This window comes from Nycticebus coucang, chromosome 24, assembly GCF_027406575.1.
Source record: "Nycticebus coucang isolate mNycCou1 chromosome 24, mNycCou1.pri, whole genome shotgun sequence".
In the NCBI taxonomy this organism is placed as follows: Eukaryota; Metazoa; Chordata; class Mammalia; order Primates; family Lorisidae; genus Nycticebus; species Nycticebus coucang.
The window spans coordinates 18,552,865-18,580,247 of NC_069803.1; the positions used below are offsets into that span (position 1 = coordinate 18,552,865).

At 36.4% G+C, this 27,383-nt stretch overlaps 1 protein-coding gene across 2 annotated transcripts in view; it reads left to right on the forward strand.

Annotated features, from left to right (window-relative positions):
• The window catches only part of ZDHHC2 (zinc finger DHHC-type palmitoyltransferase 2), a 69,767-nt gene extending 42,663 nt beyond the window's left edge, over positions 1–27,104 (forward strand). For both annotated transcript variants that reach the window (XM_053578738.1, XM_053578740.1), the window contains exons 5-13: positions 76–145; positions 865–897; positions 4,012–4,132; positions 6,286–6,418; positions 12,347–12,473; positions 12,800–12,892; positions 19,646–19,758; positions 22,816–22,890; positions 25,273–27,104. In XM_053578738.1, coding sequence (XP_053434713.1) covers positions 76–145; positions 865–897; positions 4,012–4,132; positions 6,286–6,418; positions 12,347–12,473; positions 12,800–12,892; positions 19,646–19,758; positions 22,816–22,856 — 731 coding nt within the window. In that variant the 3' untranslated portion in view covers positions 22,857–22,890; positions 25,273–27,104. The remainder of the gene's footprint in view (positions 1–75; positions 146–864; positions 898–4,011; positions 4,133–6,285; positions 6,419–12,346; positions 12,474–12,799; positions 12,893–19,645; positions 19,759–22,815; positions 22,891–25,272) is intronic.
• Positions 27,105–27,383: the final 279 nt, after the last annotated feature.

Genomic DNA, 27,383 nt, shown 5'->3' on the forward strand with positions numbered 1-27,383 from the left:
GAGATGATAAAAGCCATTTTGTTGTATATTCAATTCATGTTAAATGTAAGACTAAGAGGAGCTTTTTGTTCCTAGCAATCCGATACTGTGACAGATGCCAACTTATTAAACCCGATCGCTGCCATCACTGTTCCGTCTGTGATAAGTAAGGAAACCTTTCATTTCCAAAATATCTACATGCTGGTGGTCTTTCTATGCAATGTTTCTTTTCTCACTGTTGTCCGTATTGTGTCTTTCTTACTCACACTTCTCAGATTGTTATTTAGGAAATACAGTTAGTCTATTAATGCCAGCGTGGCGTAGGGCCACAGTCAACTTTCCCTCTTCCCCCAGATTCCCCACGTCCCAGTGCATGGGTTTTAGCAGTTCTGACTTGGCTGGTTCAATTCAGCAACACTTCTTCTATGAGTGTTTCCCATCTTTATACAGATAACCTAGTTGATTTCCTGACAGATGTTGTTAGGTACTTAATATACTACACAGACAGTATTGTGTGGCTTAAGAATTAATATTAAAGAAAAAGTTTTATCCAAACTTAAGGTAAATCTGTTTTGTGTTTTGTACTTTCTTTAGCATAAGATTGTTGTATATTATGTATTAACTTATGTTGTTTTTAGAAAATAAGTTAATTTACATCCTAAAACATGTATATTTTGAATTTAAAGTTCTATTATTGTATGTTAACTAGACTTTGCTATAGTGTTTATTTTAGATAAGAATTTTTGCAATTTTTCAATAAGCAAATCATTCTGCAGTATTTTACTTGCCACAACTCTGAAATAATCAGATTTTATTTTCTTTTTATAATTTAATGTGATTAAAATTTGTGGGATGTTGAGTTTTGTGTTTTGTTTTGTTTTCTAGATGTATTTTAAAGATGGATCATCATTGCCCATGGTAAGTATGACTCTATACTTAAATATGTTTCTGTTTCTTATAAATTTTAACGCATTGAATTATATCTATATACATTTTTTACAAATGAAATATTACCTTAGCTTACCTAGGAGGTAATTTCAGATTTAGTTTGTAATATTTGTTTAATTAGGAGAATTTCTAAGAAATAATTTAAAACCAGCTGGTTGACATTATAAAAGTTAATTTCACATGTTAGTTCAGAACAAAGAACTTTCTTTGTATCTGCATAAGCACAGAGATTCTATAATAGTTACAGAAATAATACAGAAAGATATACACATAAATTATATTAGATACGTCAGTGGAAAGTTCTAATAAAGAATTAAGCCATCTAAAATTTTAACAATTTATCTGGGCACAGTGGCTTATGCCTCTAATCCTAGCACTCTGAGAGGGCAAGGTGGGAGGATTGCTTGAGCTCATGAGTTCAAGACCAGCCTGAGCGAGAGCAGGACTTCATCTCCACTAAAAACAACAACAACAACAAACAACTAGCCTGGCATTGTGGCGGGAGCCTGTACTACCTACTCCAGAGGCAAGAGGATGGCTTGAGCCCAAAAGTTTAAGATTGCTGTGAGCTGTGACAACACGGCACTCAATCAGGGTAACAGAGTAAGACTCTGTCTCAAATTAAATAAATAAAGTTTTAACAATTTATTTTAAATAAAATAATAATAAGGAGTGTATCAGAAAAATATATATGTATGTTTAAACAAGACTTTTCCACTCCATAAATTTTATTAATTTTGTCTTATATTGTTAAGTTACAGAATTAGGTAATTTAGAGGATTATTTGAAAGATCTAATTGCTGAAGGTTGATTTTCTTGCCTTTTCCTGCATTTTTCATGTCAGTATGCACCATGCCAAGGTTTGCCAGCCAGATTGGATTTGGACATTAATCATATTTGTTCTACAAGCCTTATATATCATTTCAGGTACACATGCCCACAACTCCATACTAGGTCTGAGTTGAACCAAAAGCTGAATTTTATGCTGAACTTGAACAACATAAGTTGTAATTCTTATAATTCTAGACAGAAGAAGCTCAAACTCAGAAGAAGTCTTCTTCCTTCTCAAATTTAGTCTAGAGAGCAATAGGCAGTCAAAATGTCACACCAAAACCTGTCTTAAAGAGACTAAAGTATAAATCAGATGTTATAAAATCTAGGATCAAAATCATTTTCTTTCTATAAAAATGATCTTCATCATTTAATATAAAAACTGCTTCCTACATTCCTATAGGAAGAGGAACAGTCTGTCTTCTCCCTTCAAATTTTCTCCTTGTCCACAAGAGTCATTGTTACACCCACATTATCCAAAGTCTTACAGGACCCTAAGCTTTTGCCTTCTCATTCTTTTCTCTTTAAGTGACACAAGTAATCAAAGGAAATACAATGTATCCTTTTGAGACAGAAAACATTTAGAGTAGGCTAATTGTTTCCAATATGATTTCTTGTGTTATTTAATTCCAATGCTACAAAAGACAATCTCAGCAATTGGTTTGCATTCCCACTGAAACCTCTAATGTGCAAATATTTCTGTTTTCATACAGTGTGCACCCACAATTTTTGGCCTTTTTATGAATTCATTGCCCATATACAAGATCTTTAAGTTAAAAAAATATATATATATATTAAATCTGGGCGGCGCCTGTGGCTCAGTCGGTAAGGCGCCGGCCCCATATACCGAGGGTGGCAGGTTCAAACCCGGCCCCGGCTGAACTGCAACCAAAAAATAGCTGGGCGTTGTGGTGGGCGCCTGTAGTCCCAGCTACTCGGGAGGCTGAGGCAAGAGAATTGCTTAAGCCCAGGAGTTAGAGGTTGCTGTGAGTTGTGTGAGGCCACGGCACTCTACCGAGGGCCATAAAGTGAGACTCTGTCTCTACAAAAAAAAAAAAAAAAAAAATTAAATCTAATACTCTTCCATACCTTATAGGTTTTTAAGTAAAAAGGTAATTTTTATGTGAACATAATTTCATTTAAAAAATTTAGAAGGAAAAATATTTTATTAGCAAAGTCAGGAGAAAGTGAGTTTGTTTTACCAACCATAGAGTGAGAACAAGGACATTTGAGGAAAGAAAACAATGTGTGTGTGTTCCATGCAGTACATTCATCGTGCCGGTTACTCCACCAGTGAAGGCCGGGCCGTTCCACGCAGGTGTAGTATCACATTGACACGAGGTGGGGGAGCCGGTGATGTCCTTGCTTTTAAGATAAGGAGGGAAAAAACTTAGAAAGATGACTATAACTTGATTTGTATTTATATTAATATGATTATATTAATATGATTGTTTGAGGTTTAACTCTCCCCTACAATATAATGATTTTAGAATAAGAACTGCAAAGTTATAAATTTCCATATTTGGAATCAAAGAACATAAGACTAGCTTCCAGAGATGATCTCAGAATGCTTATTTTACAGATAAGGAAAATGAAATTCTGATAGACTATTTCACTCCATCGGGGCCACATAATTGATTGTCAAAGGGGCATTATGACCCTGACTGTCTGACTCCCGGTTCTATTTCTTCTCTTAAACCTCCAGTTTAATGTGTTTTGACAGTCTGGTTGCTTCAGTAATGGCATGCAAAGTGCATTTTGTGAAGATGTCTCATCTAATTTGGGAAAACTTCAAAGATTTTAACTTAATCACTGTTGGAAATCAAACCCAAAGACAATGTAGAGTGGTGGTTCTCAACCTTCCTAATGCTGCGACCCTTTAATACAGTTCCTGTGGGTTGCAACCCACAGATTGAGAACCACTCACAGAGAGGAAGGACTTAGCCTGACTTAAGTTTCTTATAAGCTCTATCCTTTTACGGGTATGTTTATTTGTATACCTGGATGTGAAAAATCATTGTTCGTGATTGATTAAAGCAAAATTAAGTATAATAATGTTTAGATGTAGACAGAAATCTCTTCATAGTGAAAAAGATTTTTTAATGTTTGTACAAAGAAATCTTATGAGTTATACATAAAGAAATGCTAATAAATTTAAAATGAGAAGAAACTAAACACTGTGTTTAGTTGAGCATACACATACCTAGATGGAAGATATGAAACTCACTGAAAATATTTTTGTTTTGTTGACAGGGTGAACAACTGTGTTGGATTTTCAAATTATAAATTCTTTCTCCTTTTCTTGGCTTATTCTCTGCTCTACTGCCTTTTTATTGCGGCTACAGATTTACAGTATTTTATCAAATTTTGGACAGTAAGTGATAACCTTGGTGATTCTTTTTTAGTATAAAAAATAAGTAACATAGATTTTTCAGTAAAGAACTATTTCCCACACTGACTTTATACTATAGGGCTATTTGGTATCAGTCAGTCATTATTCACAGATTCTGTTCTTTGGTAATTTTCCTCCTCCATTAAAATGTATTTGCAACCCCCAAGTCAATACCAATAGAGCTTTTGTGATCGTCTACAGACATTTACACAGTGGCAAAAATTTGAGCTGCCCTCCGTGCACACTCCCAGTTGAGGTTGAACAGGTGACACTCTGTCTTCTTGTTTCAGCTCCCATACTGTAAACAGGTGTGCTTTTCACAGTCAATGTAGTGCCATGTTTTTTTTTGCCTTTTTGTGCTTTTTATCGATTTTGCTGTTAAAATGTCTTCAAGTGTAGTGCTGAATTGTGGTCTAGTGTTTCTAAACAAGAGAAGATTGATGTGTCTTATGGAGAAAACACATGTGTTACAAATACATGAGCTTAATTCAGGCATGAGTTGAGGCACTCTTCAACATGAGCTTTATATTAATGAATCAGCAATATATATTAAACGATGTGCCTTCCAGCAGAAACACACATAAAACAAGGTTCTGTACTGATCAGCTGATGAAGATGTGACCAGAGAGTCCCATGGAAAACTAACCCCATGTGTTCCTGAGGAGGAATGGTTCAGCATTCACAAACTCAGCGTTTGCAGTGACTTTCTAAAACATAACCACTGCGAACAGTGAGAATTGACTACAGAAGTTTTTTTTCAACTTTGAAAATAGAAGTGTTTTCTTTATATGCAACAAGATTATTTTTAAACAATTATGTGTATAATATCCTGAATTTTTATGAGATATTGCTTGATTAGGCTTTAAGCAACCCATTTGTTTTCTGCTAAATATTTTAAATGTTGGCAAAACATAAATCTAAACTGAATATTATAAATACCCAGATATCCTCCTTGTGAACATCAAATGATGGTAAAAAGTCATTTATCTCTTTCTAGGATTGCTTTATTATTTTCATTAAATTATCCTTTATTATAGTCAAAATTTTTGAATGTCGACATCTTTTATGTGAGGTTTGAACCAAATTCAATGCCAAAGCATTATTGAATGCCTCTTGTGTGGCTGTTACCTTGCTAAGCATTCAAAGATACCAGCTTAAAGAATGATTCCCAGTGAATATCTGGGAGACTATTACCTCACTGCTGCTTATTCCTATGGATGGTCTTAGTTTCAAAACACAAATATATTTGGAAAGGAACCACCAAAGTTTTCACTGTGCAGACTCTGCTGTCAAAACCTATCAGTGATATGTGCATCAATCTGTCAGGTGGCCCAGGGAATTGAAACATCATGACCTTTTTCCAGAAGGGCCACCACTTAGCAGCTCCGGTGCTGTGTCCAGAGCCTCTCTCCCTCCACTCCAGAGCCAGTCTCTTTGGACCTACAAACAGTGAAAGTCCAACTGGCTTTGCTCTGAGATGGACGCATAGATGTTGTAAGGTGTATTTTACACAGGTGTTCTGTGCTAAGGTTGATCTTTTCTGTGATGCTGTTCTTCATAATAGCTTGAACCATCATGTATTGCTCTAGATATTCTTTTAGTTGACACTGTTGTTTGTAGTAATGTAAAACATCAATGAGAACAGTAGCTAAACTGTGCCAGTTAACCATCACTTTCTGGCATTGTAATAAAACTATTTAAACATCTGTGACTTTATAGCATTTTAACAAAACATTCTATCTTGCTTCCTGCTGTTATCATTTACACATACACTGCCATAATTTTCTATGGTTTGCTTATGCACAATAACATAAATATTCTAAATTTTAATATCATTTCCATATACAGGGCGGACATAAAGTTCAAGTGCAGTTTACTCTGTTAAACTATTTTAAATTGCACATGAACTTTATGTCTACCCTGTATATTCATATTTCAGCATTTATTTTAATCTGATGAGGTATATATTTTCCCCAAGGTTTTAATACAAAGCCACATATCTTTCTCCATATCTAAATTTAAGAAAATTCTTAAGTGCAAAAAAAAAAAAAAAAAAGTCTTACTGATTTACTTATAAAAGTAGGGGAATACATATCCCTTTGACAAAACATTTTATTCTCTTCCTTTCTTTATAGAATGGCCTACCTGATACTCAAGCCAAGTTCCATATTATGTTTTTATTCTTTGCTGCAGCTATGTTCTCTGTCAGCTTGTTTTCTCTGTTTGGCTATCATTGTTGGCTTGTCAGCAAAAATAAGTCTACATTAGGTGAGTATCCAGCTATTGTATAACAGTTGACAGAACTTTAAATACATAGATATTCATTGCCAGTTGTCACATGATTAAATGCCAAGTTGTCCTGAAGTGGTAAAATCATTCTTCTTTCCCAATTGTTTTGTGGAATATCACTTAGATACACTCAGGTTCACTCATTCTCACTATTGTCTGTAAAGCATTATATATTAACAGACACAGTGGTGAACACTCTAGTGAGGGGCACAAAAATGAACAACCAAACATAAAAGTAACTACAAAATGCAAAGTTCTTTGAAGGAAAGGAACAAGATGCTGAGGGGTGAATAAAGGAGTGAGGATGGTGGAAGGAAACTATTTAGAATAAGTGGTTAGGGAAGAGCTCATCCCAACAAAACAGGACTTAACCTAAGAAGTCAGCCATGGAAAGAGAAAATAGTATGTTAAAAGCCCTACAGATACGAGATGGCAACAAAAGCGGTGCTTAGAGGGAACCATATAGCTGTAAATACCTATATGTGAAAAGGAGAATTATCTCTATTAAAAACTTTACCCTTAAGGAGCTAGAAAAAGAAGAGCAAAATAAAACCAAAGCCTGCAGAAGGAAGGAAATAAAGATAGGAGAGCATGGAAATAAAGAATTTACTATTTTTAAAATAGTAAATCAATGAAATCAATAATTGGTTCTTTAACAATATCAACAAATTTAACAACCCTTGGCTAGCAAGAAAAAAAGAGAAGACTCATCACAAGAATCAGAAATGGAAGTGGGGATATTACTACTGATTTTATAAAAATAAAAAGGATTATAAGAAAATAACTATTTATACTTAAAAAAAACTATGGACACTAGATGAAATGGAAAGATTACTAGAAATATACAAACTACCAAACTGACTAAAGAAAAAATGGAAAATCAGAACAGACCTATAATAAGAGATTGCTTCAGTAATCAAAAGCTTACAATGAGGAAAAGCCCAGAACAGAATAACTTCACTGGTGAATTTTAGCAAACATATAAAGAAGAATTAACTCAAAATCTTCTCAAATTCGGCTAAACATTAGAAGAGAACAGAAAGAAACACTTCCTAACTCTGTCAGATCAGCATTGCCCTAGTACCAAAGCCAAGGACATCACAAGAAAACTATAGACCACTATCCCTCATGTATATGGATGCAGTGATCCTGGACAAATACTAGCATACCAAATCCAGCAGTATATTAAAATTACTATACACAAATCAAGAAGGATTTGTCCCAACAACGCAAGGGTGTTTCTATATGTAAAAATCAATTAGTGATAATATACCACATTAATAGAATGAAGGAAAAGACACACGATCATCCCAATTGATGCAGAAAAGTATGGGGCAAAAATCCAACATCCTGGGTCGGCACCTGTAGCTCAGTGGCTAGGGCGCCAGCCACATAAACTACACTGGAGTTGGCAGGTTCGAATCCAGGCCGGGCCTGCCGAACAGCAATGACAACTGCAACAAAAAATAGCCAGGTGTTGTGGTGGGCGCCTGTAGTCCCAGCTACTTGGGAAGCTGAGGCAAGAGAATTGCTTAAGCCCAAGAGTTTGAGGTTGCTGTGAGCTGTGACACCACAGCACTCTATCCAGGGCAACATAGTGAGACTGGGTCTTAAAAAACAAAATAAAAAAATCCAACATCCTTTCATTATTAGGAAAAAAGAATCACACTTACAAAACTAGGAAAAGAAGGGAATTTCTCAACCTGGTTAGGGGACAATGGGCATTTATAAGAAATAACATTATAATCAACAGTGAAAAACTGAAAGCTTTGCTCCTAAGATCAGGGACAAAACAAGGATGCCCTTTTTCACTATTGCTAGTGAAAGTTCTAGCCAGAGTAATTAGTTGAGAAAAAGGGAGAAAGTTACCCAAAAGAAATAAGTAACTCTAAACTTAGGACAGGTTCTTTTATATGGAAAACCCTAAAGAATTCACAATAAAAACTGTTAGCTAATAAACAACATCTGCAAAGTTGCACGGTTTAAGATCAATGTGGAGAAAAATCAATTGTATTTCCATGCACTAGCAATAAACCATCCAAAAAAGAAATTAAGAAAACAATCCCATTTTAAAAGCCCTCAGAAAATAAAACACTTAGGAATAAATCTACCAAGGAGGTGCAAAAGTAGCACACTGAAAACTATAAAACATTATGGAAAGAAATTCAAGAGAACTTCCCATGTGCATGGACTGGAGGGCCTAAGATTGTTAAGATGGTAATATTACACAAAGTCAGTTGCAGATTTAGTGCAATTTTTTTTTTTTTTTTTGACAGAGAATCTCACTCTGTTGCATGGGCTAAAGCAGGCATCCTCAAACTTTTTAAACAGGGGGCCAATTCACTGTCCCTCAGACCATTGGAGGGCCAGACTGTAGTTTAAAAAAAAAACTATGAACAAATTCCTATGCACACTGCACACATCTTATTTTGAAGTAAAAAAACAAAACGGGAACAAATACAATCACACCGCCTCATGTGCCCCGCGGGCCGCAGTTTGAGGACCTCTGGGCTAAAGTCAGTGGTGTCATTATAGCTCACTGCAACCTCAAACTCGTGGGCTCATGTGATTCTTCTGCCTTAGCCTGCTCAGTAGCTGGGACTAGAGGCACCTGCCCCAGCACCTAATTGTTTTATTGTTTGTAAAGATGAATTTTCACTTTGTTGCTCAGGCTGGTCTTGAACTCCTGGCTTCAAGCAGTCCTCCTGCTCCTGCTGTGGCCTCCCAAAGTTCTAGGATTGCAGGCATGAACCACTATGGCTGGCCTCAATGCAATTTTAGTGGTCCTTTTGCATAAATTCAAAAGTTGATCATCAAATTCATGTGGAGGATGAATGCAAGAGGCCCCAAATAGCCAAAATCATAATCAGAAGAAGAGCAAAGCTAGAAGACTCACATTCTTGATTTCAAAACTAAGCTACAAAGATACAGTCATTGAAACAGTATAGTCCTGGAATAAGGATAGACATGTAGATCATTATCATAGAATTGAGAGTCCAGAAGTAAACCCATACTTTTCTATCCAATTGATTTTTAACAAGAATCCCAAGACCATTCAATGAGAAAAGAAAACTCTCTTTGACAAATAGTGCTGCAGCTCATTATCCACATGGCAAAAAATAAAACTGAAACCCTACCTCACACCAAATACAAAAATGAACTACAAATGGACAAATGACTTAAGTGACAGAGCAAAAACCATAAAACTCTTAGAAGAAAATATATGGATAAATCTTTAGGACTTTGAATATGGCAGTGAACTCTTAGATATCAAAAGTGTGAGCAACAAAAGAAAAATAGGTAATTTAGACTATCATAATTAAAAACTGTATACATCAAAAGGCATCATTAAGAAAGTACTAAGACAGTCTGTAGAATGAGAATGACACTTGCAGTTCATATATCTGGTAAAGGCCTAGTATACTGGATATTCCAAGAAATATTGAGTCAACAATAAAACCACAAACAACCCAATTAAAAAATTAGCAAGGGATTTGAATAGATACTTAAAAATAAAGAAAAGATACAAATGATCCATAATCACAGAAAAATGTGTTCAGTGTCATTAGTCATTAGGGAAATACACATTAAAACCACAGTGAGGTACCTCTTCATACTCACTAGATAGTTACAACAAAGAAACAGAAACAAGGGTTGATGAGGATGCAGAGAAATTGGAGCCCTCGTACATTGCTGGTGGGAATATAAAATAAGGCACCCACTGTGAAAATCAGTTTGGCAGTTCTCTACCAAGTTAAACAGTATCCATGTGAGCCAGCAATTTTATGCCTATGTTTATACCCAAAAGAATTGAAATAAAGACTCAAACAGATACTTGTATCCCAGTGTTCATAGTACGACCATTCATGCTAGTCAAAGGGTAGAAATAACCCAAATGTCCATCAAAGAACGGAGGAAGTACGGCAGAACTGTGCAGTGGGGTATTAGCCACAAAAAGGAACAAAGCACTGAGATCAGCTATAACGTGTAGGAGCCTTGAAAACACGCTGAGTGAAAAAAGCCGATCACAGAAGATCTTTTATTATATGATTCCCAGTTACATAAAATACATAGAATAGGCAGATCCCTTGAAAAAAATCATATTAATAGTTGCCAGGGATGAGGAGAATGGGAAGTTGGGAGTGACAACTTACTAAGTTTCTTTGGGGGTGATGAAAATATTTATGAACTTGATATAGGTGGCAGCTGCACAAAATTGTGAATATATTAAGTGCCACTGAATGCTTTAGAAAGGCTAATTTCTATGAATTTCACCTCAGTTAAAAACAATAGTCCTGTAGGAAAAGAGGGAAACAATTAGGAATATTTGAGAAACTTTTTATGTTGTTAGAGCATAGAAAGCTAAAGATTAGGAAATATATTAGGAGGTTTGAAAAATAAGCAGGGACTCTGCTGTATCAAGTTTCCAGGCTAAGGTTAGGAGTTTGGGAATGCAGCCAGACTTACAATCCTTGTAATCACAAAGGGCCCTTCAAGCTGTGAGATTTGATGATTACAATATATAGTGAAGATTAGTAGGCAGTCAGTTAAGCTAATTTTTAGCATTCTGGTGAAATCTTACTACTACACATGCTATCAGGGTGAAAATATTGGTATAATAAAGTAATTACTAAGCAAAGTATCTCATTTCAAATTATGTGGTGGGCAATTAAATTATAATTCATCAAAAGTAAATGAATTATTTCTGGAAGCTTTTTATTTCTAGAAACTTCTAGATGTAATTTGTAGCGTGGAAGGAACTTATCTGGACAGTATGGTCCTATAGTTATAAAAATGTTTTGTAAAAAGCCATATATCCTAGGAAGACAGATACTAAGGATTTTGCAAATTGCCACATTTTTCCTAGTACCTGGCTCTGCTACTTAGATTTTTGTTTTTGAAATGGTGGACAAAAATCAGTACATTTCTATGTTCATATATTTCATCCAAAAATGAAATTTTAGATTTTGATTTCAACAGTATTCTAGATGAAAATGTAGCATTATAGAGAGAACACTGATGACCTGGCACAAGTCTCACCATGTCATTTATTTGATGTGTGACTTTAGGCAAGTCCCAGGGCCTCTCTGAACATCAGCTTTCTTGTGCAGAGTGAACTCCACCAGCTGCAGCCTCTGGCTCTGGATCGGATGCTGGTTTGGACAAAGTAGCTTTAAAGTATATTTTTTTGTGAGCAGGGCACTGGCCTGATATACCCATGGTGGTGGGTTCAAACCCAGCCCCGGCCAAACTGCAACAAAAAAAATAGCCGGGTGTTGTGGCAGGCGCCTGTAGTCCCAGCTACTCAGGAGGCTGAGTTAAGAGAATCGCCTAAACCCAGGAGTTGGAGGTTGCTGTGAGCTGTGATGTCATGGCACTCTACCAAAGGTGATAAAGTGAGACTCTGTCTCTAAAAAAAAAAATAAAGTACATTTTTTTAGTCAGCTGGAACAATTTTATGATTAGATGAGATAAAATGTCAGTGAAATTAGAAAATTGAGTTTATTGATTAAAAGCACAGGGTGTACACTATATATAAAATGTAGTCTCATTTTGGTTAAAAAATGTAGATTTTTATTTATCCCTATTCATCCATCCACCTATTTATCTATTAATCATAAGACCTATAAGATGTAAAGTTTTAATTTGCTACTTTGCATTTTCTAATTTTCCATAATAATAAAAAAATTGTTTAAAAATTAAAATAGATGTACTTATATCTTACGATATTTTAAAGCAGAACAGACAACTATATTTCAGAGTTGTTAATAAAGTACTTAAGCACCCACAGGTGGCTAGCCACTGCTTTTCAGAGTTTCCTCGCTTAATTCGATTATTGCTAAATATTAGGAATTACTGGTAAATATGTTCTTTACTCATGTGATTGTTTTACGATCTTTTTTTTAGAGGCATTTAGAAGTCCAGTGTTTCGACATGGAACAGATAAGAATGGATTCAGCTTGGGTTTCAGTAAAAACATGCGACAAGTTTTTGGTGATGAGAAGAAGTACTGGTTGCTACCCATTTTTTCGAGGTACTTTGTTGTGAAATTTTTCAGGCTTCAAACTAATGAAAATAATCCAACAAAATTTCAGGAAAAGCCTCTAGTTCCATAGCTCTGTAATTCTGCACAGGGACTCCTGCATTTTAAAGTATCATTTTATGATTCACTATTATATTAATGTAGAAATCAGTTAATTTATCATCTTCCTAAATATAAACAACTATATTGAAGCCAATATCTGATACACGTTTTGCCTGTAATAACAAGTGTTCTGCTTTCAAACTTCAGAATTTTAACAGGGTTTCACTCTGTTGTCTTTTTTATGCTTGAATTACAAGTTTTAATTTTAATTACAGTCTAGGTGATGGCTGCTCCTTTCCAACTTGCCTTGTTAATCAGGATCCTGAACAACCATCTACCCCTGCGGGACTGAATTCAGCAGCTAAAAAGTAATCTCATATTATATATGTATATATTTTCATTTTATTTTTAAATAATGCATTTTACTCTCTCGTATCTTTTGGTTATGTGTTCCTTAAAAAAGCTTTAAGAACATATAATAATTTACTATTAATACAATAGTTTCCTCTTGGAATGAGGAAGGGTACATGGGGAGGGTGTTTGAATTGTTTGTAATATTCTGTTATTAGTCTAGGTGGTAGGTAAAAGGTCTTAATTTGCAATATATGTTTTGATTGCCTGAAATATATGACTATTTTTTAAATGTCATGCTTAAAAGAAAGACACGTAAGTCAAAATTAGCTCCCATTGCTTGTGTAAGCAGGACAGATTTCCGCTCTGTCTCTCTATATCCTCTCCGTGATAACTAGTATAGAGGCCAGAAGAACTTCCGTGGATCAGGACTTTGAACATTAAATGGAACCCAGACATCAGCTTGACAATTCCATCAGCAACAGTGCTATTGAAAGACCTCTTACCACTATCTGAGCCATGTCTGTGGAGAGAGAGGGGAAGGGGGTCCTGGAAATTCATTGTCTGGAGACTTTTGATCCAGCCTCAAGTTTGTTCTGTTTTCATTCTATCAAGAATTTGATTCTGAATTTGCTACTAACTGGCAAAAGGAAGAACTACTTAAGCTTTTAAATTACTAGATATGAATTTTCAATGGTTTGAAACTCCAATTTTTGTGTCTTTATGTCAGATTTGTGTATGACTTCTGATCTTTCAGTGGAAGCCAGTAGCAAAAGCCTGACTATAATGTCATTCTTCCTTAAATTTTAGACATTTCCTGACTTGCTGCAATGCCACAGACAAGGACCCACACTGACATCCCTCCCAGTCAGTGAATATTTCTCATTGAACTCAGCACTTTTTCCTGTGGAACTTTGAGTAACCCCAAAATCCTTCTAGAGAGAGTGTTCCTGGCACCCATTACAAAATTATAAAAGAGATGAAACCTATTTGCTACCTCATCCCTAGAGTGAGCTGTGTACAGGCCAGACTGTCAGTTAGTGAAGGAGCCAGATGTATTTCACAGGGATATTCAAAGATAATCAGAAGTTTTGTTAAAACCATGTCATGTCCTGAGAGTTTGGCCTTGAAAAGTCTACAGGAGGGGTCCAAAAACTTTTTAAATAAGGGGCCAGTTCACTGTCCCTCAGACAGTTGGAGGGCTAGACTATAGTTTAAAAAAAAAACTATGAACAAATTCCTATGCACACTGCACATATCTTATTTTGAAGTGAAAAAACAAAACGAGAGCAAATATTTAAAATGAAGAACAAGTAAAGTTAAATCAAACTTACCAGTACTTCAATGGGAACTGTGAGGCTGCTTTTGGCTAATGAGATAGTGAATGTCCGGTTCCATATTTGTCACTGCTAGTTGTAACAAGTGATGCAAGTGTGCATCAGTTAGTCTAGATCTGGTTGGAGATTTCAGATGTTTCATTCTGGAAAAAGTCTGTTCACAGACATAAGTGCTGCCAAAGACGGTTGCCATTTTGAATGCATGGTTCCTGAGATTAGGATATATCTCAGAGGGGAGAAATGCATAGAAATTAGGAAGGCTGCTTGACTTGAATGTGTTTTTCAGAGAGTCACAAATGGGTTATGGAAAAGCTGTATGTCCTGTTCATGGAGCTGAAGCTCTTTAAATCTAAATTGGAATACCTTTTGCAATTTTTCCAATGAATCCACACATGTTTTATTTGGGAATGCAACCAATGGATTTTCCGCTAACAGATTTTGAGTTGTGGGGAGATGGCAGAAATTTTCCTCCTTCACTTGTTTGCTGAGGAGGCCTAATTTTACTTCAAATGCTTTCACATGTGATTGCATATCACAAATGAGCTTCCCCTTTCCTTGAAGTTGCACATTGAAACTGTTGAGTAGCTCTGTTACGTCTGTCAGAAAGTCAAGGTGCCATTTCCATTCTGCATCATTGAGCTCTGGTATTTCTTTGTTTTTTGAAAGCAGAAAAGCCGTAATTTATGGAAGTAAGTCATAGAAATGTTTCAAAACTCTCCCTTGACTCAGCCAGTGAACTTCTGTGTGATACAAAACATCTTCATAGGCAACATTTAGCTCAGACAGAAATTCCTAAACTTGTCTGTGGTTTAGTGCATTAGCTCTAATGAAGTTAACACAAGATACCACAGTTTTCATAATAGAGTCCCACTTCAGTGATTTACTACACAGCGCTTGTTGGTGGATGAGGCAGTGTATGGCTATTGGATGAGAATGGTTATGTTTGTCCATCTCTTGGTTAATGTGAGCAATTACTCCTTTCTTAGACCCCACCATGCTAGGAGCACCATCAGTTGTCACACTGGCTAGTTTTGCCCAGTCCAGCTCCAAACTATTCACAGTTTGGCAAACCTTTTCATAGATATCCTCTCCTGTAGTTGTTCCTTTGATGCTTTAAAGTGCAGCAAGCTCTTATGTGACTTCTAAATAGTCATTTGTCCCACGAATAAAAATTAGAAGTTGTGCAGAATCACAAACATCATTACTTTCGTCGAGTGCCAAGGAAAAATAGGAAAGTTTTTTTGCAGAGTTTTGCAAATGCTGATGCAAATTGTCTCCCATTTCTTCAATCCTTTGTGTAATTGAGGGTCCTGAAAGACTCAGTGTCCTAAATAAATCGGCCTTCTCTGGACACATCTCTTTGGCAACAGAAGGAAGGCATTCTTTAACAAATTCTCCCTCCACAAATGGTCTGCCAGTGCACGCTATTAGCTTGGCAACTTGAAAACTTGCTCGCAGTGATGAAGTATTTAGCTGTTTCTACTTCACAAAAGTATTTTGCTGAGTTGTCGATGTATATTTCAGTTTTAATATTTAATCTTTTCTCACTTCTCCAAACAATCATATTTATCTTTATGTTGAGTTTGATAGTGTCGATGCAAATTGTATTCTTTGAACACAGACACTATATTCTGGCATATTAAACACACAGCTCTTTCCTTGTACTGCACGAAAAAGTAATCAAAAATAATCACTGTTCTTTGAATATCCTACACTCCGAATCAATTTTTCTCTTTCTTGATATCATTGTTTCCTAGGGATTCCAAATTGCTATTAGTAAAATACCAATATATATCTACACCACTCCAAAAACAATATACCAGCAATAACTTTGCCCACACAGAGACATATAGACTGCACTGCCCATCAGTGCAGTCTGATCAGTGTCCATCATTTCAGCCTCGCCAGTGCTCATATAGTGGAACTCTGCTTTTATCTCAGTCTCACACTGTTGTGGTGCAGGAACAGGCATGAATACAGAGCCAGTTCCTCCACCACCTTTCCAGTTCACACTACCCTGTGCAAACTGCACTGCGATCTGTGAACTCACACAGGAACCTGATCGCTTGGGTGAGAAGACCCATGTGATCAGATTCCACTGCAGGAAAAAAGAAGACATGTATGCTTTTTTTCTTCCAAATCTAATGTGTGTTCAGCCATACAAGCATATGGCTGAACTCACATTGCTCAGAGATCGCAACAGTGTGAACCGGGGCTTACACAGCACACAACATACAACATCATACACAACTGAATAGCAATCAGAATATAAATGCACTTGCTGTCAATTAAATTGGGTTTCCTACTCCTGGGCTGTCTGCAGAGCTGGACTAAGTTCCCATGGGGCCCTAGGCAGATTACCAGTTTGGGGGCCCCCATGCGATAACACTGAGCACTGACCATTTGCATTAACACTGACTGCTGACCATTTGCGATAACACTGCTGACAATTTGCATTAATACTGAGCGCTAACAATTTGCATTAACACTGAGCACTTACAATTATCAATACCACTGAGCACTTATTTGCCTTACCTCTGAGCACTGACTATTTGCATTACCTCTGAGCACTGACAATTTGCATTAGCACTGAGTGCTGACTATTTGCGTTATCACTGTGATGCAACCCCCCTAGATACCACCCCCAACCAACAAACCAACTTAAAAAAACTCTCCTAACTTCAAAAAAAAGGCTCTTCTAACTTCAAAAAAGGCGCCCCCTATCTGCAAAAACAAAAAAGACCTCCTAACTTCAGAAAAAAAAAGGCCCCCCCTTAACTGCCAAAAAAAGGCCCTACTAACTGTAAAATTAAAAAAAAAAAAATAGACCTCCTAACTTCAAAAAAAAAAAAAATAAATCCTAACTTGTTCTTACCTCAGTCCTTAGGCAGCAGTAGGCTCTACACAGGCAACCTGGTGACTCCTCCAATTACACCAGAGACTGAGAGGAAGAGTCAAGAGACAGAGAGAAGGAGGGGAGTCGGAGAGTGTGGGGCACATTCCACACATGCGCACTGTGGGCCGGGATGAGTGGGCTGCTAAGCAGGAAGGCAAAAACACCCGGCGGGGAGAGAGAGAGAGAAGGAGCAGAGTTGGAGAGTTGGTGCACATTCCACACATGCACACTGTGGCCTGAGATGAATTGGCTGCTAAGCAGGACAGGCAGAGTGGCAAAAGCACCTGGTGGGCTGGGACAAGTTGGCTGCTAAGCAGGACAGGCAGCTGTGGCAAAAACACCTGGCGGGCCGGATAAATGTCCTTGGCGGGCCACATGTAGCCTGCGGACCCCTGCTCTACAGAGCTAAATGTTAATGGTTTCTCTTATACCTCATTGCAGAAAAATCTAGTTCTAATAAATTATTTAAAATGTCTTGAAGCTTTTATAAAATTTAATCATAGTTCACCGTATTTTTTTGCCCTTTTTAACTGGTTTTTGTAGTTTAAGAATATTTGGGTTTTAGAGATAATATTTCTCCTACTAAGGGTGCCATGGGGTTTGGGAGAAATCTTAGTTCTGGCATTGTTACCCAGTTGGATGATCTTGAAGAAGTCAAATAGCCACTATAGGCCTCTCTTCCTTTTCCTTAAAATGTTGAGATTTTGAAAGCCTCTCTTTTTTTTTTTTCTACAAAATTCTCTTGTTTAGCTCATAGAAAATTTCTGTGGCTAGTCCTACCCTCTGCTGTACTTTAGAGTTGTACATCTGACTGCTTCAGCACACACACTGGGACATCTGAAAGTCATCTCCCGCTGAACAGGTTCAAGGCAGAACTTTGAATGTGATTAGCATTTACATCCTCTCCAGAGCCTTAAACCCAGTTCTCCTCTGTCCTTCCATGTATCAGGTTTAGTGACCTCTTCCTCCCAGGTGTTCAGAACAGCAACTGAGTCATCCAAAAGACTTAAACACAAGTAAATACCTGGTGTTTACTGCATTTGCAAATCCTATCAGTGTCCCCCTGAAGATACATCTATAACATGAATACTTTCCTACCACCTTCATGGCCGCTTTCCTGGTCCAGGCTGTCATCCCTCCTCACGCAGATAATTTCTGTCATTCCCTAACTGACCTTGTCAGTTCAATCTTGCTGTCCTCCAGGCTACTCTCCACCAAGAATGTAAGTCAGATCGTCTCACTCTTCTGCTGAAAATTCTATTGGTTTCCCTTCTTACTCAGAATAAAAGCAAATGTATTCTTACCATCATTACGAGACCATCTGATTGGCCCCAGACAGCTCTCTGATGTCACTTCTTTACCACGTTTGCAGAACAGTATTATATAATAATTACTATTTCAGAGTATTCTCAAATGTCGCTTTTTTCCTGAGTGAAATATTTTATGTGTATTTTTTATACCATCCAGTATATTGATACATAACATTTCTACCTACACTTTAAAGGAATTTTTTCTTTCAAGACTCTGTGACCCCAAAATTGAAGATTGAGTGTGTAATACCTGATAATTTCAGATTTTTTAACAGTCCTGCAAGAGAGTCCTCAAATTTGGTTTTTCAGTTTTGTAGAGGAAGATAGAGAATTCTTTGTTTAAGACCATTTAGGCCACATCAGAAACTCTAGGCCAGTTCTTCTCATATTTGTCTTCCTACCGTTAGCTTCATATCTTTTTCCAAATCCACATATCATTTAACAAAATTTATATTTTTCTTTAACATATTTCTTTAAATTGGCACTTAAACTTATTTTAAACCAAACTTATACCACTGTCATAAATGAGAAATTGTAATTTGCAATAAATAGAATATGACTTTAAAATGTTCTAAGTTCTAAGTAGATTCCCTTTCTAAATTCTGAGGCTGAAGACGATTCTCCACCTTAAGATTGAAGATTTGCCAGAGTTAGGAGTTGTCATCTAGTTGTAGTAGGAGGAATGAAGAAACTGAGGCAAGACTTTTTTTTTTTTTGTAGAGACAGAGTCTCACTTTATGGCCCTCGGTAGAGTGCCGTGGCGTCACACAGCTCACAGCAACCTCTAACTCCTAGGTTGTTTTTTTTCTTTTTTTTTTTTATTGTTGGGGATTCATTGAGGGTACAATAAGCCAGTTACACTGATTACAATTGTTAGGTAAAGTCCCTCTTGCAATCATGTCCTGCTAACTCCTAGGTTTTAAGCGATTCTCTTGCCTCAGTCTCCCGAGTAGCTGGGACTACAGGCGCCCGCCACAACGCCCAGCTATTTTTTGGTTGCAGTTCAGCCGGGGCCGGGTTTGAACCCGCCACCCTCGGTATATGGGGCTGGCGCATTACCGACTGAGCCACAGGCGCTGCCCGGCAAGACTACTTTTTTCACTGTGAGCCAAATTGTCTTGAGTGCCTCCTACGGTCATGTTGTATCACAAATGTTTGGGTTCCATACTTTGAAAAACGCCTAACAATACTATCAAAAGTCAGGTTGTAATTATCATTATCTTTCAGTCCTGAAAACCATCAATTTCCTGCCAAGCCATTGAGAGAGTCCCAGAGTCACCTTCTTACTGATTCTCAGTCTTGGACAGAGAGCGGCACAAACCCTGGAAAATGCAAAGCCGGTGAGGGCGTGCTTGTGTTTGTCTGGCTATCTTTTGACAGAGTGGTGAACAAATTTCATTATGTTACCCACAGAATTTCTATTCCTTTTTTTTTTTTTTTACTTAAAAAATTTTTGAAGTATGAAGGGGGTACAGATGTTTTTGGTTACATAGATTGCTTTTGTAATGCTTGAGCCACGGCTGTACGTGTGCCCATCACCCAAATAGTGTTCACTGTACTCATTAGGTTGGGTTATGCTTATCCCCTCCACCTGCTTTCCACTGAGTTTTACTTTGCTGTGTGCACATGTGTGCTCATTGATTAGTTCAACTTAATGGTGAATACATGTGGTATTTGTTTTTCCCTTCTTGTTACACTCCACTTAGGAGAATGGTCTCCAGTTCCATACAGATTGTTGCAAAAGGCATTATCTCATCCTTTTTATGGCTGAGTAGTACTCCATGGTATACATGAACCACTCCATGAATTAATGGACCCTTGGGCTGATTCCACATCTTTGTGATTGTGAATTGTGCTGTAATAAACATTCAAGTGCATGTGTCTTTTTGATAAAATGATTCCCCCCCCCTTTGGGTAAATACCCAATAGTGGGATTGCTTGATCAAATGGTAGGTCTACTTTTAGTTTTTTGAGGTGGTCACCATACTGGTTTCCAAAGATGTACTAACTTGCAGTCCCACCAACAATGTATAAGCATTCCTGTCTCTCTGCATCCACACCAGCATTTATTGTTTTAGACCTTTTAATAAAAGCCATTCTAACGGGGTAAGGTGATATCACTGATGATCAGTGACATTGAGCATTTCTTCACATGTTCATGGCCATTTGTCTGTCTTCTGTTGAAAAGCTTCTGTTCATGTCTGTTGCCCACTGTGTAATGGGGTTCTTTCTTGAGCTATACATCTGACAAAGGGCTAATAACCAGAATCTACAAAGAACTCAACAAATTTTTTATTACTTTAGAGTCAGACTCCTATTGTAAATTTAGAATTATTTCCAAAGAACTTGCTTGTAAGGTACAAAGATAAAGATTATCTGTTAGCAGTAGAAGATCATTTTGTGAAAGATGGATCTACATTACTTTTTCCCAGTTTAAAGAACTAAATTTTTATCACTGTACATTAAATGACAGAAATAAATTCAAAATATAAAGCATAAAAAAATGGGAAAATGCAATCACTTCAGACAATAGGTTGAAAAATATGTATAGAAAGGGATTTTAAATTATGCACTTCTGCTTTTTACTCTAACATTCCATTCAGTTCCAAAATACCTAAGTGGTGTGATGCATAATTATCCTAACTTCAGCTGCTCATGACTTCTACATATCCCACTCACATTTCTCTTATTATTGTGGTTGATTTCATGTTTTGATAACTCAAGTCAATATAGTTTACTAGCAAAGAATAAACAAGGCTTGGAAGTTAAACCTGATTTCAAATCCCACCTGTTGGTGTGTGGTATTTTTAGTGACCTAAGTTCTTTTAGACTTAGCTTCCTCATCTTTAAAATAATAGCTGTTTCTTAGGGTTGATGAGGATTAAACAAAGTGGAGTGATCAGACATCCATGTATGTGTGTTGTGTCCATATAAATGAGTTAAAAAACCATAGATCCATTATTAAGGCACTATTTTTCAGAAAATTTCCAGATTAAAAAATTTATCCCACCTTTTTTCCTTCATTTCCAAGTTGTTTCTTCAAACTTTCAAGCTGTCTGATTTTGGTCCATTGCATTTTAAAGTGTTTACTGGTTTGTTTCAAATCTCCAGGATTTAGTGTTAGTGAAAAACAGATGATCCTGAGTAAAAAATTTAGTTGTTATTTAATGTCAAATCACTCACATTCTCCTAAAATACAAGCTTTCTGTAAAGAGTCTTGTTTTTAATGAATATATATGCCCTCCAGAGATCCCCATGATTTGAACGTTCATAATTTGAATTTGGGTGGGTATCGTCTAAGCCACAATCGATGACACCAATTTGCCATGTTAACCCGTCAGTCTCCTTAGAGATGGAGGAGCGATATATGTGTGAGGGTCAACTGTCAGGGGTGGAAAATGAAAGACTTCATTTTCTTCTAGAAGGGATTCTTGTTTCATCATATACAGTCCACATTTACACAGAAGTGGTTTCTTTTACTGTTCTTTTTGTTGTTGTCGTTGTTGTTGACATGAGCTCTCACCATGTTGCTCCAAGTCAAACTCCTGGTCTGAACCAATCCTCCTGCCTCAGCTTCCTGGGTAGCTGGGATTACAGCCATTAGTCACAGCACCTGGCTACAAGTGGTTTCTTTCTTTCTTTTTTTAATTTTGAGACTGAGTTGCCCTCTGTCACCCTTGGTAGAGTGATGTGGCGTCATAGCTCACAGCAATCTCAAACTCCTGGGCTGAAGCAATTCTTTTGTCTCAGCCTCCTGAGTAGCCGGGACTACAGGTGCCCGCCACAACGCCTGGCTGTTTTTAGAGAAAGGCTCTTGCTCTTGCTTAGGCTGGTTTCAAACTCCTGAGCTCAAGCACTCTACCTGCCTTGACCTCCCAAGTGTTGGGATTATAGGTGTGAGCTACCTAGAAGTGGTTTCTTGATTTTTATGTGCTGTTATTTGGTATGTTACATTAATTTATCTATTAATTTGATGGATGAAATGAGAAACTTCTAAAGCTTAAAGGATGATATGAAAAGAGAGAAATGAGGCGAGGTGAAAAAGGGCTCAAAGATTGGTCTGACTAGAACGAGGCATAGATAACTTAGGAAACACTGATCTAAGGTGTAGCCAGATTCAATGTATGTCATTATTTTGTTCCTCTACTTTCTCAGGTATATCTCCGTGTGTGTGTGTGTGTGTGTGTGAATTACTGGTTGTGGCTACTACTGTATGGGGTGTGTGTGTGTGTATTTTGTATAATCATCTTATAAGCACTCATGCTATAAGGCATCTTTGAAAACATACTGGAGAAGGGATATTGCGGGGCGGGAGGGATTGATTCACAGATGAATAAACAAATCTTTGCCTATTTGTTCAAAAGTAACCAAAAATCTAATTATGTACTTCCATTTAGGTATGAGCAATCCTGCATTAATCATGGAGAATGAGACTTAGCTCTTCAAGCAAAACAAATTCATACTTTATAAAAGTAAGATGAAATTTCCCTTTATTGTTATGTTTTATATTTTTAATAGTTTACAATGTTCTTAGTGCAAATAGTTTCCAAAACTGTGCAAGAGAGTAATTTAAACTAGCAAATGTCTTATCTCACTTGTGGAATTGCCCACATCATGCTGGGCCCTCTGGACATGGAGCTAGCTTCATTCAGTATTAGATAGAATTTAGGTTGACTTGATAAATTATAAAAATAACTTGATAAAAAAAAGGTCATTTTTATAGTAATATTTTAAGTGACAGGGATCAATCCCAAAATATTGAGCTTTACATGAAAATTATTTTGTATTTCATGGGTCAATAGAATTATTTTTAGGGCCTTAAAGAAAATTAGTATTATCCATATATAATATGCATCCTTATTTTTCCCTTAAAAATTTTGGCAAGGGTGGGTAGAGGGAGGGGAATCGGTGGGATCACACCTGTGGTGCATATTATAGGGGTATTTGCGAAACTTGGTAAATGTAGAATGTAAATGTTTTGGCACAGTAACTGAGATAACGCCGGAAAGGCTATGTTAACCACTGTGATAAAAATGTGTCAAATGGTTTATGAAGTGAGTGTATGATGCCCCATAATCATATCATTGTATACAGTTATGATTTAATAAAAAAAATTAAAAAAAAAATTTTAGCAAAAAGGTGCCTGTTATATACAGCAGAATGTAGTAATAATAGCAAAATATTGATCTAGTATTTTGCCCGTCTACTGGTGTTTTGCCTTTGGGAGTGACCAGGATCAACTCTGAATACACGATGGTACAGTACATCAGACTGATCTAACTATGGGTAGGATAGTAAAAATCTAATTTTTTTGGTTAGATAGCCAAGAGACATTATTGAATTTCTGAAAATAATTCTGAGAATGTAACTATGTGTGTACAAATATCAATCACCAGCCAATACAACAAATAGTACTTTCCAGAACATATACAATTTCACAGGGTTTTTTTCAGTATTTCAAATCATTAGTTATGATTACCGTTGTTTGTGAGGTCAGTGTTAATACAACTTTTTCTGTGTTTGACATTTTACATATTTATACAGGAACTTTGTAAATAAGTCATCCAGATTTCCCAGTATTTTAACACAGACTGGTGACATGTTTGTCCATCACTATCCCCAACACCTTGCACAGTACCAGACATACAGAAGGTTCTCAATAAATGTTTGATAGATGTGACCAAAAAAAATGAAATTAAAAGCCCCAGGAACCTGATTTTATTACATTTGACTGTTTGACATTAGTAGTCATAACTAGCATGGATCAGCTGTGTAGACCTAAAAACACCAAGTGGTTTTCTGATGTTATAATTTCCATTCTGTGGACATAACCAGTGGTAGTAAAATGTTTTTCTTTTTTAATTAAACATTTCCTAAGGTAGCTAATCAATACCAGATTTTTATAAAATAGTTTTTCCTGCTTTACACCTCAGATTTGCAATTCACTCCGTTTACATTTATATTGAAGTCTGATATTCATGTACCGAATTTAATTATATTATTAAACGATATCTTGATAATTCTTCTGTTTTTGAACTGTGTTATTAAACAATATGTTCCCTTTCCATAAAACGTGCTGTAGCTCAGCAGTTTCCAGGTAGTTATGATGTGCCTAAGTTAATAGAAGTACTAAAATGTAGGTTAAATTCAGCTTACCTAACCTCCCTCTCACACAATGTAAGTAAAAAAAAAAAAATATTCTTTTGTGCACATGAAATTCAAAAGCATTTTGCTCAATTTCCTTTCCAATTCAGTTGCCAGTCATAAACTCCAGTTGGGCCCTGTCACTCCCATTGTGGTCCCACTCCAGAAACCCTGGCATCACCTGGAAACTTGACAGAAATGCAGAATCTTGGGCCTTACGCTGAACCAGACATTTTTTTGCATTTTAATATGACCCTTTCTTTTTTTTTTGTAGAGACAGAGTCTCACTGTACCGCCCTCGAGTAGAGTGCCGTGGTGTCACACGGTTCACAGCAACTTCCAGCTCTTGGGCTTACGCGATTCTCTTGCCTCAGCCTCCCAAGCAGCTGGGACTACAGGCGCCCGCCACAACACCCGGCTATTTTTTTGTTGCAGTTTGGCCGGGGCTGGGTTTGAACCCGCCACCCTCAGCATATGGGGCCGGCGCCCTACTCACTGAGCCACAGGCACCGCCCAACCCTTTCTTTTTATTAAAGTTTGATAAGCATCGATCTACAGGTCTGTATTTAAGAACATGTGTACCGAGCCTAATAGCATAGAAAAGGTAAAAATAAGGGATGTTATCGCAACCAGGAATGAAATGACTCAGCTAGTTGTAGATGTTTTCCACGGTTAACACAGTATTTTCATGTTTTCTGTTTCACTTCAAGGTATCACTGCTGTTAGATGGACGGAAGTGGCTTCCCTAGGAAGGTGCCATTGGTCAGTTGTTCTATATTCCTTTGGCTGGATGTGCAGAATATGAATCAATTAGTTCTCTCGAAGCTTTGCTTAATATGTAACACATTTTTGGATACAAAATACAGATTGTAACAACACAAATCCCTATTTAATATTAAAAGTAATTCTAGTTAATCAACAGGAAAAATACCTTCTATCAAAAACTTAGAATAAATTGATGGGCCAGTTTTCACACAAAATGTTTGAGTAGCACAGTTTATCATATAAAAGCCCCATTACTCATCGAATTCTGTCAGAAAATTAAGACGATTAAGATACCTGAAAGATTTCAAGTCACATTATAATGATAAGCTTTATTCATAAAATGTGTGTTACCTTTAAGAAGGTGGAGGTAAAAAGTCAATCTTATTTCTTATTCCTCTGGTGTGAATCCAGCCTCAGACTGAGTGGCCTGCTCTAACTGTGAATTCATTACAGAATCCAAGTGGCCTACAGTTGAAGATCACCATCCATTTCTCTAGACTAATCTAATTCTAACCTTTGTTCCCTGCTAGAAGATAAATGTGAACATTGAAGCTTGAGCTCACTGCTACATCAACTGGCTAAAAATATTTTGTCAAAACTAACACAGTATATTTTTATTCTATTAGAAACATACTGTCATTTCTTCTAATCTTATTATATTGGGGGAAATTCACAATAACAATTACAAAGATTGTTTCATGGTATTCTTTGGCCTGTTTGACTTTTTAGGTTATTTTTTCTATTAAATATAGTAAAAATATTGAATTTCTGTTCAGGAGATTTCCCGATAGGTCAATAGATGAATCCTCCAGTGATATCTGTTATTTGTGTCCTCATCAAAACTATGGAGTTAAACTATATTTTTCTTCAAATACCTATTAAGATTAAATTATGCAAATCATTAAACAAAAAATCATGTGCTTTTGGAAATTTAGTTCAATATGAACTAAATGGCATGCTGTTTGGAAATGCAGTTTAAGGTGAACTGAAGTGGTGTGTCTGTTGATGCCAAAATGTTCAGCTTCAGTATTTAAACTAAGAAGCTCTTGTGCCTTGTACGCACTATTTAAAAAAAAAAAGTTTTTATTTATTTTTATTTGAATGGAATATACATTTTGTAAAAGTTGACAATTAGAATTAGCTGTATACTTTTTTGGTACTGATTTTTCAAGTAGATTACCTTTTAAAACTATACAGCTCAGTAATTGGTATTTAATCAAAGAGAAAATGGGAGTACATTTTTCAAAATCTTTGTTAGACAAAAATTTCAACACAAAACAAACTAGAAGACCAGAGGTTAATGGAGTCAAAGATCCTTGCAATTCCTCATCCTTGCTAAGACTATAAATGGTTTTGTATTAAATGTGCTTGTGGATGAACCAACTTCAGCCACATCGTTTTATGGTTCAGTTCAAGTGCAATTCTTTGAACACAGGGTGGCAGTCTCTTTCAGATTTTTTTTTAAAGTGTTTGAGCTGACAATCTATTTCAAGAAATCTCAGATGATACATTTTTACTTTTAACTTAAAGCAATTTTTGGTCATTTTTTATTACCAGAAGTTCCAGACTAGAACTTATATTTATTGCTAAAAGTTTTAAGAGTAACAGCAGCACACAATGTATTAAGAATTTTATGCAGCCAGATTTTTTTTTTAAAGCACATTACTATAGCTGTTTTCCTGGGCAGAATTCTGTTAAGTATTCCCTCTTGTCAAACTGAAAGCTAGAAAATAAAGATGGAATGTTTATTCTTTATTCTGCTACAATACTGTTAATTCACACCCCCCTTAGGTCTTTTATGTAATTATTTAAATACATAAATCAATACAGATTAGAAGCAGATTTGAAAATGTTTAAAAATGATTTTAAATGGTTCCCTTTTCTGTTTTCATACAGTGACTAACCTTTAAAGGCTTTGTTCCGTTTTGCTTTTAATTGAAAGGGGTTGTAATTTTTGGATGTGACTGTATGCTCATTTGATATGCAGTATAAATTTATCTGAATGAACAAAGCACCAAATAAATAGACTTACACTTTGTACATATTTATAAACTTT